Source organism: Diabrotica undecimpunctata, chromosome 2, assembly GCF_040954645.1.
Source record: "Diabrotica undecimpunctata isolate CICGRU chromosome 2, icDiaUnde3, whole genome shotgun sequence".
Lineage (NCBI taxonomy): Eukaryota > Metazoa > Arthropoda > Insecta > Coleoptera > Chrysomelidae > Diabrotica > Diabrotica undecimpunctata.
Genome location: NC_092804.1, coordinates 178,160,322 through 178,177,633, shown reverse-complemented (window position 1 = coordinate 178,177,633; position 17,312 = coordinate 178,160,322). Strand labels below are relative to the sequence as shown.

At 32.9% G+C, this 17,312-nt stretch overlaps 2 protein-coding genes across 4 annotated transcripts in view; both read left to right on the top strand.

Annotated features, from left to right (window-relative positions):
• Positions 1-5,727, top strand: part of LOC140435292 (lambda-crystallin homolog) — a 29,511-nt gene extending 23,784 nt beyond the window's left edge. The window contains exons 4-6 of the mRNA XM_072524119.1: positions 2,748-2,930; positions 3,073-3,358; positions 5,467-5,727. Of these exons, the coding sequence (XP_072380220.1) occupies positions 2,748-2,930; positions 3,073-3,358; positions 5,467-5,541 (544 nt within the window). The 3' untranslated portion in view covers positions 5,542-5,727. The remainder of the gene's footprint in view (positions 1-2,747; positions 2,931-3,072; positions 3,359-5,466) is intronic.
• A 3,407-nt stretch (positions 5,728-9,134) lies between these two features.
• The window catches only part of Amph (amphiphysin), a 172,521-nt gene continuing 164,343 nt past the window's right edge, over positions 9,135-17,312 (top strand). For 2 of the 3 annotated variants that reach the window (XM_072524117.1, XM_072524116.1), the window contains exon 1: positions 9,135-9,455. In XM_072524117.1, the coding sequence (XP_072380218.1) occupies positions 9,387-9,455 (69 nt within the window). In that variant the 5' untranslated portion in view covers positions 9,135-9,386. The remainder of the gene's footprint in view (positions 9,456-17,312) is intronic. The other variant, XM_072524118.1, reaches the window with a different exon arrangement.

Sequence of the window (17,312 nt, the reverse complement as noted above, 5' to 3'; positions counted from 1 at the left end):
GCCAGTCCCCTTCCTGTAGGTTTCTTCTACTCATTGCTTCGTCCACTTCATCTCTGAAAGATCTTCGGGGTCAGCCTCTCTTTCTTCTTCCTCTCGGGCTCTACTCTGTTATTCTATTTATCCACCGATTTTGGTCTGCTCTTCTGACATATCCGTACCAGGTTAACCTCTTCTGTTCGATGTAGTCTATTATGTCGGAGTTCATTCCCATTCTCCTCTTAATCTCCATGTTATTTATTCTATCTCTTCTTGTTACTCTGAAGCTTCTCCTTAGGAATTCCATCTCTGTTGCTCTTATTTTGTTTTTGGTTTTCTTATTTATTGTCCAATTTTCACACCCATAAGTGAGGATACTTCTTGTCATGGTATTATATATTTTTTTCTTTGTTTTCATGCTGATGTTCTTATCCCATATTACCGGGTTCAATTTTCGTATGCAGTCTCTTGTTTGTCCTAGTCTATTTTTTATATCTTTCTCCGTTGTTCCTTTGTTTGTTATTATGAAACCTAAACACTTATACTTGTCTGTTCCTTTGATTTGTTTACCTTCGTCTATTTCCAGCTGTTTTATTTCTGTATTCTCCGTTGTTAGGTATTCAGTTTTCTTTAGATTTATTTCCATCCCATTCTTTGTATATTCCTGCTCCAGTTTTCTCATCATAAAACTGAGGTCATCCTCGTCTTGTGTGATCACTATTTGGTCGTCGGCAAAACTTAGCGTAAATAGATATTCGTTCCTTACTGGTATACCCATTCCTTCGCACTTTCTTTTCCATGGTTTCAGGGTTTTTTCCAGGAATATTTTGAACAGGGTGGGGCATGTGGAGCAACCTTGTAGTAGTCCTTTTGTCGTCTTAAATGGACTGCATATTCTATTGCCCGTTTTTGATAGCTACTTCGTTATTCTTGTAGAGTGCTTTTACTGCGTTTATTAATCTTCGTGGAACTTCGCTGTCTTCCATTGCTTCCCATAGCTTGGTTCTAGATATTGAGTCATATGCCTTCTTAAGATCAACAAAAGCCAGATGGACGGATCTATTTTTGGCCATTCTTTTTTCTATTAGTTGTTCGACCGTGTAAATGTGATCTAAGCATGCTTTCCCGGCTGTGAAGCCTGCCTGGTCTTCTCCGATTTTATCTTGTATATAAATTTCTAATTTTTCCTTTATGGTCTTTCCATACAGTCTGCCTATAGACGATATAATGCTGATTCCCCGATAGTTTTCGCAGTTTTTTCTATTTCTTTTCTTGTATATTGATGTCATATATGCTTGGGTCCATTCTGCCGGTAAGTCTTCTCCATTCAGTGCTCTCTCGAACATTTTATGTATCATACGGAATAACTTTTCCGATCCGTTTTTTATCAATTCATTTGGTATTCCGCCGGGACCTTCTGCTTTTTTGTTCTTTAGAGTTTTGATCGTTCTTTTTACCTCAGCTAGGCTTAATTCGATTTCGTCATGTGTGTAGATTTCTATTCCGTCTATTTCTGATTCTTTGAATTCTGGGCGGTCTTCGGTTAGCAATTTTTTATAGTATTCTTGCCATTCGTTTTCTTTGATTTGACCGATCATGATTTTCTCTGTCTTATTTCTTTGAAGCGACTTTTAGATGCGCCATGACTCTGAATTTTTTGTTCCTCCTATGTGCTGTTCTATCTCTGTGCATGTTTTTTCCCATCTTTCATTTTTTTTCATTTGCCACTTTTCTTTTCACTTCTTTATTTTTTTTCCTGTATAGTTCCAAGTCCTCATAGTTTTTTGTGTTCAGGTATTCTATATGGAGTTCTTTTTTCTCTTTTATGCATGTTAGTGTGTCTTCGGTTAATTTCGTAGTTTGGTGGGTGTATTTTTGGTCCACTTCTCCAAGAGCTTCTAGGGCTGCTGTCTTCATGCAGGTTTTTATGTTTTCGTATGTTTGTTCTAATGATTCATACCGAAACTCTTCTAGCTTTTGGTCCAATCTTCGCTTATATAGGTCTTTTATTGAGTCTTTTTCTAATAAATTGATTTTGAATTTCTTTTCTTGTGTTGAGCACGTATTGACAGGTGTAGCCAGAGCCGTAACTTGGTCAGACTCTCCCTGGGTCGGTTTCTGTTGGGTCCATATGAAGGGGAATTCCATTCAAGCGTATGATTCCAGTACAAACCAGCTATTATCCAAATGTCCTGTCATTCCAGACTTATGTCATTCAAAATAGCAATTTTCGTGTATAACAGTGTAAAATACTTTCTCGTAGTAAACAATGCAGGCATATACATCAACGATGATTCTGTAAATAAAATATTTTGAATATACAACAGGAGCTAAGAAATCAGGACAAAGCACCAAAGGACTAAATAAGTCGTTATACCCGCTTCTCTTTTATGTTAAAGGAAAATCGACAAATAAATTATACATTTGTTTTATTTTGGCATGAAAATATTAAAAACACAGTTGCTGTTGTGCCTAATATGAATTTTTGAACCAATCATGGCAGTCTCTGATTGGTTCCTAGTAAAGTCAACATTTCTCGATAATAAGACTTGATATCTTCGTTTACCAAGATTTGTAACGTTCGTCATAACAAATGCTGTCATTTTATGAGAAACGTGAAATAAAATGTGACCCTTTTGACACTTTTTTACGATTTTATTCAACCTTACAAAGTCGTTTTTATGTATATAAAACCATAAAATCTAAGGTATACAACAGTTCATTATATCTTGAAATATAAATTTCAGTTTAAATAAATTAATTTATTTTAGAAAAAATATAATTGTATCTCACCCAGTCAACCCGCCCTACTACGTTCCTGTTGTAGAAGTAGTACCTGCTCCATGGACCGACCCGGAAGTTGCCAAGAAAACTAGACAAATCTGGGAAGAAGTTGGACAGACTCCAGTTTCCCTTACCAAAGAAGTTCCCGGATTTATTATCAACAGACTACAGTAAGTGTTGTTCAATATAGTTAATACAATCGATAAAGCTATTGAATGATGCTGCTACTCCATATGCTGTATTTAAAACATTAAAGCGATAGAAAGCTTGTGCTAGAAGATGTACATAAAAGCTTCTTTATCTAATTTTTAGGTACGCCCTCCTTAATGAAGCTTGGCATCTAGTCACTGACGGAGTTTTGGACGTGAAGGACGTGGACAAAGTGATGTCTGAAGGTTTGGGTATGAGATATGCCTTTTTGGGTACTTTAGAAACCACTCACTTAAACGAACATGGTTTCGTCAACTACTGTAAACGATATGCTGATACTATCTACGCTGTCAGCAAAGATTTTAAACCGACACCGAAATTCGAGGGACCTCATGTTCTTGAAATTGCAAAGCAGCTGGAAGCTGATGTCCCACTAGATAAACTACAGGTAATATTGTATTATCATTCAAAAAATTTTTTCTCCTTGTGGAACAATTCCAATCTATACGTTTATTTTCAAAATAAGTCGCTAAACATGTGAATCATATGATGAAAAAAGAGATCTCTAGGATACTAGCTAGTTTAATATGGTCGAGTTTGTTTTCGGTTCTGTATTTGGAGTCGTCTTCAAGACTCTATAGTACCACTCTGTTGACACTTTAGTCCACATTATAAGAACTACCTTAAGGGATCACTACGTTCACTACGTAGTTCATCATACTCACATTTTTACATCCGTTTAAAATTAGGAGAATACATTGATAATAGAGTCAAAACGTGGCCGCAAATATTTTTAATTCAATTAAAGTAATTAATTTTTGGCAAAAATTTTATTTCGTTCATTAAATTAAAATACGCTGCTCATTACTTGTATGCATGATTTGTATATCAAAATAAAGCTAATTTTGTTATTAGTATGATGATATAAGTTTGCCTAAGAAAAAATGGTCGAAAATTAGTGTTGCCAGCTGTTAAAACCACGAGGTATCAAAGATAAGCTAAAACAGACTTGGGGCGCAGGAACACTGGTTTGATAAGTGATAATATATGTATATAATTATGTATTTATCGAAACATGCTTTAAAAACTCACACAACTGGCACTTCAAATCAGTAGCGTTGCTCGCTAGCTGCCTTTTACTTTATCTTTGATACTTCGTGTTTTTAACAGCTATTAACCCTAGTTTTCGACCATTCTTCTCAATAATTAATTAATATTCTCAGTAATAAATTATAAATAAATAAATATTATATAATTAATTAATATTCTAAATAATTAATTTTAAATGTATGTAAAAATGTTAGTTTTATTAGCTAGGTATGCTATGAACGTAGTAATCCTGCAGTGGGATCTTAGGCTAATATATTGCTTTTTCATTGGCGAGTTTGAGGTCTGTGACCGCGTAAATGAAGGTATCTACCGGTTTTACTGTACCTTTCATCTGTCATTATCTGTGTAATCCCATCTTATAAATTATTTTTATACTGTATCTTAATATGTTAGATAATATGGGAGCTACCCAGGTTATGTATGGCAATTCATACACTGCTGCCAGCTCTTCATAGGATCTGCGGTGTCAACGGTTGAACACTCCTTCCATAATTATTTTCGACGACCTTGGATAGTGTTTTAAATAGCAGTGTGCGGTTGATGAAACTGTCTATCCTAACAATTCGGCAAAGCAAACCTTCACACAACTCCGTACATCACTCAAACACTCTACACTCATCATTCATACATACACTCATTATTTACCCACACACACACTTTACCAACTAACGAGCTCACAAACCAATAAACATACACACACCAAAATAAGAAACAAACCGACAACACAAACCATACAACTATACAACACCCACACACACCAAAAAAAAACAGTAAGCACCCCCCACGCACAGTGGTTTCCCAATCTCGTTGCACAACGATACCTGATCCTAGGTGAGGACATAGCCACAGCTATCCTCCACGCATTTACACCAAACAAACAAAAGGTCAACAATCTGAAAAGGACCGTTTTTCCCATGAAACTTGTAGCGGGCTTGGTCCAACGGGCACCCATAAGGGTAGAGCGGCACATACACAGATTGACGTTTCCCTTAACAAACCCCATCCTTGAAGAAGCAACAAAGCCTAAACGAGGTAAAAACCTGATCATCATCAATGAAGCTGTTACAAGTAAGGAATCTTGATGGCTTCCTTGGTTGAATAAACAATGGGTATTTTTGATCTGTTATCTGCTTCTTTCTTTCTACCTCCGATGTGACTGGTTTCCTAACAAGGGAGAGAGCTATATTAACGAAAAAATTAATTTTATTTATTTAGGTGGTTTATAAGTAAGTATTCGGATATTATTTTGACCAAGATATATATAGCCTTATGTGTATGTTCAATATTTTGTAGCAGAGAAACAAAACTTTATGTCTGAAATGCATACGATAGTTGATCGGGTTTCCTAACTTGTTCCATTTATCCTCGGTATGCTAAGACTTGGCAACAACACTATTTCTTGATTTTAATAAATATATATAATGTAAAAATATTTCTTATTTGCAGGAAAGAAGAAACTGGAGAGATCTGTGCCTCACGAAACTGAGTCAGCTAAAGACCGAGATGAATAAACTTAAATAAGTTGTTTTTATTCGATTAAATTCATTTCCAAATATAATATTATCATAATGTTGTTATAAAGAAATGACAAACATGCACCACAAAATGTTAAATTTGACAATCTAATGACCAAGGCTAACTATTCAAACTGTATCATCACGACGCTATATTTTTTGTTGAATTTCAATAAAACAAATTTTATTATTATTTGTGTTTTTGTTTAATACGCAGTTTAAAAATAATTGTTGATAAAACTTGTTCTCTAAATAAATACACTGTTTCTTATTGTAAAAATCTTAATTGAAGCATGGTTTGATGAAATTCAACTTTTTTTAGAGGAAGATAGATCATCATCATCAGTGGTGCTACAGCTCTAGTTGAGCCTTGACCTTCCCCAGTCTATTTCGCCAGTCGTTTCTGTTCATCGCCAACCGTTTCCAATTTGCCGCGCCGATTTTCCTTGCGTCCTCGTCCACACCGTCCCTCCATCTCAGTCGTGGTCTGCCTCTACTCCTATTTCCCACTGGGACCGATAATAGAGTTCGTCTGGGTGGGTAATTTTCATTTGCTCTTGACACATGTCCAGCCCATCTAAGCCTACCTATTTTTATGAAGGATATTACATCTCTACCATTTACTATTTTTTTATACTTCTCGTACAATTCGAAATTATATCGCCTTCTCCAAATACCAATCTCACAGAATGCGTCCATTATTCTTCTTAGTATCTTCCTTTCGAAGACGAGCAGAAGATTTGCGTCTGTTTTGGAGATGGTCCATGTTTCTGACCCATATGTCAGCACTGGTAGGATGAGTGTTCTATATATTATTAGTTTGGTTTTCTGGCTTAAATTTCTGTTTTTTAGCTGCTTGCTTAGTCCAAAATAACATTTGTTTGCTAGCAGTACCCTCCGTTTTACTTCTTCAGATGTGTCATTATCGTTTGTTATGAGAGAACCCAAATATGTAAACTTATTTACTACCTCAAAATTATATTGGTCTATACTGAAGTTTTCTTCGGCGTTTCTAGCTCTATCTCTGTTATTTGGAATAGATGCTAACATTTTGGTTTTTTCCTCGTTTATTTTAAGGCCCATATTTTGTGCGGCTGTCAAGAAGGTGGAAGTCATCTCTTTAAGTCCTCGTGTAGTACATGCGATCAAATCCAGATCGTCAGCGTAAGCCATAATCTGCGTTGATTTATTAAAGATTGTTCCCCTATTGTGTAACTCGGCGTAGAGGAAGATAGATATGATGATATATTATTATACCCGATCCAACTCGGGTATTTAATGCAGATGAGGCAGGATTTTGCCTATGTCCGAAGAGTGAAAAAGTTCTAGGCCCTGTAAACTACAAAAAAGATTTTTATATTAGGGTATCATCGGAAAAAGAGCAGATAACCGTAATGGCCACTTTTTCAGCAGAAGTATGTTCCTCCAATGTTGATCTTTCCTTACAAGAGAATCCCAGAAGCTATAGCTAAATCAGTGCCAGAAAATTGAGGTCTTGGTAGATCTGATTCAGGGTGGATGACATCCCAAGTATTTGATGAATACATTTCAAACCATTTCCTGTCATATTTAAAATCCAACAATATCCAAAGACCAGTGATTTTATTCGTCGATGTGCATCGATCACATTTAACAAAACATGTTAGCCAGCTATGGGTTGATAAATTATTTTGGTATCACTTTTTTCCAACACTACCCATATTATGCAACCAGCTGACGTATCTGTTTTTAAACCTCTTAAAGCTGGTTGGTCAGCAGAAGTGAGAAATTGGAAATTTCAAAACTTTCCAAAAGATGTGACACGTTCTACTTTTGGTACTATTTTAGAATCTGTTTTTAGTAAATATGCTTCTGAGGAAACAAAAATGGATTTAGAAGAAGTGGGTTGTATCCCTTTAATAAAAATAATGTTGATTACACAAAATGCATGCCAAACAGAATAGTTGCTGCACAGATTTCTGATAAAGAAACACCTAAAAATGCCTTAGATATACTAGAAAATAAAATTGAAAAAAATTACCTTACAGAATTTATACAAACATATTCAAAAAGAGAAACCTGGTTTGGAGACATATCTTATTCAAAGCTTTATAGTGTCTGGACCGAAATAAAAATGGATTATAAAAATGAAACTCCTCAACAGAAAGAAATACACCCCAAAAATATAGGTATTACATCACCAGTAGCTGGACCATCGAGACGTCAATGGGAAACACCTCCCCAAAAAAACATTCGCTACTATGAAGAAAAAAATCAGAAGGGTTTAAAATTCCAACTCTATTTTAAAAATGTTTAGTATGTCCTCAAACGCCTGATGGAACTTTAAAAACACCAAAACAAAAAATAAAAATATTTCCTGCAGTAGTTTCAAGTGGGAAATATCGAGAATTTTACGAGAATGAAGTAAAGAAGAAGAATGGTCCGAAAATGACAAAAAACAACAGAAAACAAATACAGTCAATGAAGAAAGCAGCTCTAATTCAGATATGGACGTTACTTATCTCGACGAAGATCTTGATCTTAGTGAAAATGAAAACATCATATTAAAGACAAATCAACGTGTTATTGTCAAGTACATGGATACACATTATCCAGGTACATGAAAAATAATTGTAAAATACCTTATAACTTACCTGTTTTTATTTCTTGCTTTTACCAGATATCCGAACTATGGTTAGTGCTGGCATAAATCCCTGGAAATGGCCAGTTAAAGAAGACTTTATTGAAGACATAGTTTGTAAAATAAAAGAACGTGAAGTAAAGAACAATACGGGTCATTTTAGTGTGCCTGAAATGGCAAAATATAATGGTGTCCATTACTAAGTCCATAATATGTCCATTACCCATGTTTTGTGACCATTACTCTAGCTCATGTGCTACCTTTTTTTAAATAAGAGATGTTTCTAAAATTTGTTGTCCTTATTTTCAAAAATCCGCGTAATATCCAGGAAGTACGTAAAATAAGCTTTTAAATTCATTAGTGTCAAATATATTATATGAAGCTGTGCCTCAGTAAAACATTATTAAACTTAAAATTTGCTTAAGAGTGTCCATTACTGGGTCAGTTACCCTAGGACAAATTTTTAACACGTTTTTCAGTCAATTTGCGATTTATATAGAAGATCACCCTTTTAGGGGAGGCCTATGTCCAACTTTGGACGCAGAAGGCTGTATGATGATGATAGAAGGTCACCGGAAACAGATAAGGAATAATGATAAAAATTGAGCGAAAGGAGAAGCTTTAATGTTGTTGTGATGAATTGTTTAAAGAATCAATTATTGAACACTGGAAGAAAAAGATAATCTTAATATCTTTTCAATTTTCTACCTATCATCTTTATATATTAAAATTTTTTCCTTCCGTCATCAATCTAACACTGTTCTCTTTTTTTATTATCAATTTATTCATAAGAAAAAGCTTGAAGGATAACCACATGTATAAAGTGTTGCCTATACCACAGGTAACTTTTCACACAGAGCTATCTACTGGTAAATTTCTGTATACTGAATAGGTTTCTATTGGAAGAAATTGTTACAATCCCATCAGAAGTTTACAATTCGGACCATATGATTTACCACCTGTTTCATTTTATTACCTACACTTTACGCCTTAGTCCGAGGCAAAGCACAGATTCCGACTCCGACTGACGGTTGGCAAGTGATCTAAAAAGAGAAAGAGCTGCACTGCACAGATACAGCTCTCAGCACAGCTCCAGTCAGCAGGATCTAAAAGTAACTTGTGAAGTGTAGTGTTGCGAGAGGGAGAGACTTACATCACGGGAATTTTTGTAAAAAAATTGTGTGTGAATTGTGACAAACTGGGACAGTGTTTAAAAATATAAATTATAAGTTATGGCGGAAAGTCGCGGTAGTTTGTTGGCTAAATCTGTTCAAAAACATGCAGGAAGGGCCAAAGAAAAGGTCAGTGACTGTTTGTTAGGTTATGTCCTATAAACTTGTAGACTAGTTTAATTTATTTGAACCCATACTCAACCAATAATGTCCTATTAAAGTTTTATTACTCATTATTACTATTTATAGGCTCTCGTTTGTTGAAAGTATTTTTAAATTAATTCTATTGCAACTGTCCAGCACAAACTTTCTTAAATTGATGAAAATACTTCGGTTTTATTTTAAACTATTTAAAATTATACCCATTACAGTTCCTCCCCGGTTATTAGTTAAATATTTCCATTTAAAAACGGTATAAAATGTATGCTATTGGATTCATCTCTTGAGATTGTGTTGATCAAGGAGAAATTTCTTTGAACCTTCTCTAAAATTGAACCGTGTTAGACAAATTAGGGCTAAGATTTTTATACATTGTGAGAGTGCATTCAAAAGTTTAGGCATCTGGATAAATATATTTAAGGATAGGTGCGGTGTGTCTTTGCCTTAAAAAAAGTTATTGATGCTGCTAAGTTTTTTTTGTGTTATTAATCTCATTTTTTGCGATATCTATACCATTATAACTGTGGTAAACTGATGTTTTGTAGATGTGCATCAGGATTAATATATATATGGATAAAACTATAAAACCCACTTCATATATGATTCTGGATCAAGAGTTATTGCTTCTCAATTTCTGGCTGATGCTGGTAGAAATTTAGTGGTCATTTAACAATGAGATATAGATATATTTCTTTAATTCAAATATTTTTTAGTCAAAAAGTTGTGTAAAGTCCCTCAGAGGGTGAAACAAATGTTGCAGTGAACAATCACTCTTAACAGTCTTAAATATTCCTTATCAGTTTTGAATCAGGTCCTTTACTAATAATCTTAATTGATTGGAGATATTTTATTACTTTAAAGGTGATGTTTAATTTTGTAAATACATTTTTACCTGTTGTATGCAATTCTAAGAAGGTTTTTTATTTTTAAATGGACAAATTTCGAATTTCTTTTTACTTAGTCTATTTTTTTGTTCACTTGTTACTAATTTTACTTATTATTTGTGTTTAATTAAAGAAAAGTGATTTAAACAGATTAAGGTGTTACCAAAAATTAGATAAAACATTCCATTGTTGATGGGAGTTTCAATAAAATGCTAAATACCTCTCTAGCTAAGTGGATACCTTCAGGCAATCTTTTTTTATCTATACCTACATACATACACATCCTACTTTCTCAAAATGTGTGTCAGACTTGTTACAAAGACCAGTCAGTGAAGTTTCTGATTAGTGAAATCAGAATATTGGTACTGTAAAAAATCAGTATTTTACCATATTTATCATTTGAATTTGTATTCAATCATGTGTAAATGATATAGTTAAATAATTATACTTCTTCAATTATAATTTCTTATGGGTTTAACCTAAAATTCATGTACCAGAGGCCTCCTTTCAATAAACTAATAATGCTATCAATAAAATGTAATAAATATTGCCATTTTTTGGTTACTTTTTTATATTCAGCGATAAATGCAAGACTTAATATTATCAAAGAGATAAAGTTTTGAACATTTAGAAGAATTTATAAAGTACCTATGCAATTTTTCTGAAATATCTTAAGAAGAAATAAACTATAAGAAGAAACTTATAAGAAACACAAAACCATATATTAAAAGTTTTATATTCAAAATATATCAATAATACTGGAAACTGCACAAGGAAGTCACTATGAAAAACATGAAAAATGATAGAGAATGGGCATGATTAGACTATAATAACCATTTTATTTATTGTATTGTAATGCATTAAAAATTGGAAATAAATTTACCCTTTTCCTAATAACAAATTTGTTGCTCATATACTTATTTGCTTTCTACCATTTTTATCATGTATACTAGTTAATGTTCTGTTATATTTCAAGGATTGCAGCTTCCATCCTGTTCTGAGTCCATGTTTTTCTTTTAATTTGTTATTATTTTTGTTTGTAGTGTCATAGCAGTGTGTAATGAATTTATTCCCCTATCCTTAGTTGGGTCTTTGCTATTTCTTTTCTTGATAAACATTAATATTCTTTCATTTCCCTAGTTGCCATTCACTTACTTAGAGTAATTTAATTTATTATATTTTACTCTAATTTCCGTTTTTATTTTCAGTATGTAATGAATTTGTTCACCATTTTATCATAACCATAGTCCACCCTAGATATTGAAACTGATTAAGATAAACTAAAATATTACACATAGCCATATTTAAAAAATTTAATGTTTAAAACTGATTGTAGTAAAAAATATAAATCTTGAGGGTTCTGTATTAAAAGTACAACTTTTAGTTAACATTTAAACACGATTATAATTATAACAAATACAATATCAATAAAATTATCAGTCAAAGTAAATTTTGAAACTTCCATATCATTGTGGAATAGATAAAAAACTAGACTCAAAAATATCACTTTAAGGTTTACAGATGCAAAGATTATTTTAGTCAAGCAACAGAAAACATTACCACAAAAAAGTGCAGTTAACAAGTCAAAAAAAAAATGAGGGAATTAGATATCAACATAGAATCAATTTCAAAACACTGATAAATATCCATATCAGTAGATGTACGGAATCAACATAGTATTATTTTCTATTAATTCTTTGTTTTGACTTTTAGTTTCATTTCTAAATAGTCTCAGTAATAAGATTACTTGTTAAGATTTGTCATTTTATTTAGTTATTGAATTTATTAGGTTTGTTCTTTCTTCTTTGTATGAGTTATCAAGTTTTCTTGAAATTGGCGTTTAACATGGTAAAACACTTGATGTCTTTTGTATGTCTATTTTAAATAGTTGTTCAGCTCTCCTTATCTCAGTCCATTCTCTGATATTTTTTAACCAAGTCTTTTGCTTTTTATGAATTCCCTAATCCTTTGATTTTTCCTGTTATAATTAGTTGAAGAATATTATAGTGACTTCCCCATTGTATGTGACTAAGATATTCTATTTTTCTAGATTTGAAAATTTTTAATTTCACAATAATACTTTCTCCATTGCCTTGCTCCTTGTTAATTTTTCTCGGGTAGCTTAATTGGGGTGGTTTCCCATTGTGTTTACTCCTGGATATTGGATATTTGAAAGAATTTATAAATACTTGGTAGGAAGCTTGGGTTAGGACATGATTTCTTTTCCTTAGACAGTTGGGAAATAGCCTTAGTTTACTTCGGCAGGGCACATCCCTGCAGTAGATATGTCTTCTGGGATCATTTGAAAGTAACTACTGCTGTAAGGTGTTTTTTAATTCTATTATATCTAATAGGAAATTCTCTTATTCTGCTGTATCTCTAGGATTTTGCTATTTTGAAGTATATTCTAAATAAGTAGCAATAAGATTTTCAAAATAAATGTGTAGGTACCCTCCCAAGACGATTATGCTTTTCTGAATGAAATCATCTTAGCACATGCTCTAAATCAGCTAGTTCCAGTTATTAAAATATCTGGAAAAATGCCTAAATTAGGACATATATTTATATGTATGTTCAGGGTTTTGAAATCTGTTTTGTTATTTCTTTTAATGTTTAGGATCCAATATTATCATATCCTGGTGAGTTTTTATTTTTTAAAGATTTTATTATTATTTCTTTAACCTCATTTTCAGTTGTTGGAAATAGGTACATAGCATTATTTATTTCCAATATATTTTCTGGAAATTCGGTTGGCCTAGGAATCATTTCTGCATATTGTGTTATTTTTTATACATAATTGCTTCATCTGTAATATTTATTATCAACCAACATTGATTAATTATTAGATGAAGCACTCTTATGTATTAGGCACCTCCATATCTTAAAATTTCTATGTTTATTTGGTCTGTTGTTGATCTTTGCTCTACATTACAGCATTTAAAATTTGTTTGTACCTGCTTCAATAACTCATTAGTTGGTAACATGCTACAAGATGTGTATGAATTCATCACTTTATAGCTCTCCATAAAATTATTAGACCCTCTGAGATGCAACAAACTCGTCACTTGTATCCTTTGATGACCTGTAAACTGATCACCTCAGATAGGTAAACCCATCACCAGCATTTTTGTCTTTAGGTACTATTACCGTCTAGAATGCTAAAAATTAGACACATTTTCAACAATTTTTTTTGTATCATATGTATTATATGGCAATCAAACTTTTTTTTATATTATACAATTTTTGAAGATTACAAAATTCATTGTTTTTCATTGTATTTTAAAAGATAACGAGAACTTTAATCCCTAGAACGGCAAATCTGAAATATAAACTTCGGGAAGGGTTTTAAAAAAGAAGTGCCCTTGCGTGATATTTTACCCAAAAAATTGATTATTCTTAAAAAAAAAACAAAATGGAGGATATTTGAAAAAATCGACATTTTTTCGACTTTTTTTAGTCACAAAAATTTTATTATTATTTCTTTTAGCTGGCTTTCTTCTATTTGGCCAAAAATTCTTTTAGCCATACTTACCGTTTCAAATTTGTCATTGTTCCATTTGTTATTAATATTAGAGCCTTTATATTTAATCAGGGTTTAAAATAAAAAAAGAATAGTAACAAAAATGTGATATAAGAAGACTAAAAGATAAGGAAACAAAGCAGACAGTCGCACGGATTCTTTCAGAAAAGCTAATTAACATGGAGCAAACATATGATCAGATGAAGTGGAAAAAGCATTATCAAAACTAAGAGGGCACAACTCCTGGACCTGACAATGCATTTGCTGAACTCATAAAAGATATTTAACACCGAAGGTATTCAACATCTAACAAAAATATTCAATGACATATTTACACGAAGTAATACCAAGATAATGGCTGAAGTGAACGTTTATTGCTCTACCAAAGAAAACAAAATCTCAAACACCACAAATCTTTTCAGAGCCGCAGTTTGCAAAATACAGGTTGACATGATGGTCGCCAACATTCGTAACGGATAGGCACTTCAAGAAGAAGAAGATATATTTAAACTAGAAAACTTTGTTTATAAATCATCCATCCTCTTGTATTTTATCAGTTCTTATAAAAATGTATTAAATCTTTTATTTCGGCGCCACTGTAGACACAAATACAAGGTGAATGAAATGCAAGGTTCGACTATTCAGTTCTGCCGGTCTATTTTAGTGGTGCGATAGGAGAAACTGAAATAAAATTCAGTATCAACCGCTCGCAGGACTTAGAATAGATAAAAGTTGGCACTGGTCTCGATGGCAGAGAATTTTTGCTCACTTCAGTTTATTATTGTAATAGCTCGATACTTTCTATACAAATTATTCGGCTTGTAATCGAAACCGACGGGTGTTTTTTACTGGATCATGAATGAAATTGGTACAATATGTTGTATATAAAAAAAGAAGAATGCACATTATTTTACATTTTTGCAGTAAAGCATTGCTTCTTTTTCTACATCAACGAACTCTATTAAATATTATTAAGAGGCGTAAACTAGAATATCTTGGACATATAATCAGAGGACCAAGATATGAGTTCCTTCGGCTAATTCTCAACGGTAAAATCGAAGGAAAGAAATGGATAGGACGGAAGAAACTCTCTTGGTTGAGGAATTTGCGGCAGTGGACAGGTTTGACAGCGGACCAATTGCTACACGTAGCGCAAGACCGAGATCAGTATAACAATATTATAAGCATGGTAGTCGCCGACGTTCCGTAGGGATATGGCACTCTAAGAAGAAGATAGAATATTAAATTGAAAGACATCTTATAACGAATATTTGCTTTAGGTTTTGAGGTATATCCACTCATTTTTGGTAATATGGTTCACATTTTATCAGATCTTTCGTTTCTGTTCTTTGCCCTCTTGTGAATCGCCAACTGTCTTTCTGCAATCTGCAAAACTCATGATCCATTTATATTGAGTATAGGTAATCGATTTTGACGAGAGCTATGACCTTGTAAATAACAGGTAAACTTGTGTACTACATCGGCATGACTCATAGCTCTTGTGAAAATCCATTATCTCTACCTTTTTTCTTGGCATTTCAATTTTATTTCTTCAGAGACTCAAGGACCGCTATCCATTCAAAATCTCTAAGATTCTTAAGACAATTTACCCACATTTCTTCAATTTTGTACATATCTGAATATAACAACTATTAAAATGTCTTCGATACATAGCGATTACAGTGTAAAATATTCTTTCATAACAGTTTCTATATGAACTGGGCAGGAAGATTCTTCGTCACGCCATCATGCGATATCACTATTATTACCAATACAAACGCCCGTTCCATTGTCGATGATATTCAAAACAAATATTGCAAGCTATTAAATAAACTAGGTTATGCATGATGCCAGCGAAGATAAAACGATGTATAAATAGAAAAATGTTTGTTATTTCAATTCTTATTAACGTGTTAACGGAAAACTCGTACGATCCCTTCAATGCCGCGCTCTAAAATCTATCCATGACATCCAACGATTGATTATTCATAAACTTTTATTTGTGATACATCACAGTTTTGATGCGACGTCTGAAAATACATAAAACTATTTAAGTACATTTACATATTATAATATTGACTCAAAGCATTTTTTGTTTAGTGAGTACTCCCCTCTGCATTATACAATAAGATCAGTAGGCAGCGATTTCTTTCTACATATTTCTTAAGTCGTAGCTGCATTCTTTTATTTAATTCCTCTGGGAGATTATCTGCCCCGGATGGTTTGTTTATGGCTAATTTATTAATAGTAAAACACTGAAGCACGTGCCAACTTCGTGAAAATGAAAAAGATTTTATGCAGCAAAGATCTGACATTGGCCCTTTGAATAAGGCTAATTAAATGTTATGTACACAGTGTACTCTACTATAGAGCTGAATCATGCACATTAAACCGGAATACAATAAATGGACTTAACGCGTTTGAAATGTGGACATTTAGAAGATTGTTAAGGATTCCATGGGTAGATAGAGTCACGAAAACAGAAGTGTTAAGGAGAATAGGCAGAGAGAGGGAAATGGAAAATACAATAAAAGAAAGGAAATTGCAATATCTCGGACATGGTGCAAACAATTGCAGACAATTGCAATATCTCGGTCTTTTTACTCAAAGACAGAATACCTCAATACACCTTTATAACGTGTACCCAGTTTGGTCAGAATACTGTCGATTTACTATCTACATATCACATTGTATTATTGCTATTAAAATGTACTAAGTTTTATGTATTAGTTTATTTAGTCATCGATTCGGGAATATTCTTAATTATTTGCACATTTTTGTTATTTCCATATTTCAAAGATTTTTTATGTGACAGTTTAGGTTTGTTTTTTTTTTTGGTTAGAGATTTTTTTATCTTAAATTTTTAATTTTAATTCTTCTGCTAATACTTACATATGTATATTACTTTAGCCAATATGGTTAAGTTAATTTTAAGTTTACATTATTATATCTTTTAATTTTAAGTTTACATTATTATATCTTTTATTGTATTTTTTATACGGACTTCAAACTTTATGTAAAGTGGTCAATAAACGTTCTGTCTATCTATCTATCATGTGATGAGAGGCGAAAGATACAACATCTTGAGACTCATAATTCAAGGAAAAGTAGAAGGTAGGAGAAACGTAGGAAGAAGACGCGTTTCCTGGTTGAAGAACCTGAGAGAGTGGTTTGGTTGCAGCTCAAGGCAATTGTTCATAGCAGCTGCCTCGAAGATCAGAATAGCCATGATGATCGCCAACCTTCGTCGCGGAGATGGCACTTAAAGAAGAAGAAGAAAACACCGAAAAATTTTTTTACACAATAGAAATAAATTTTACCATAGAAACAGAACAAAATCAATCCATAAATTTTTTAGATTCAAAAATTATCAGACTTAAAAACAAACATGGGTTCTCCGTATTTCATAAACCTACCCATACT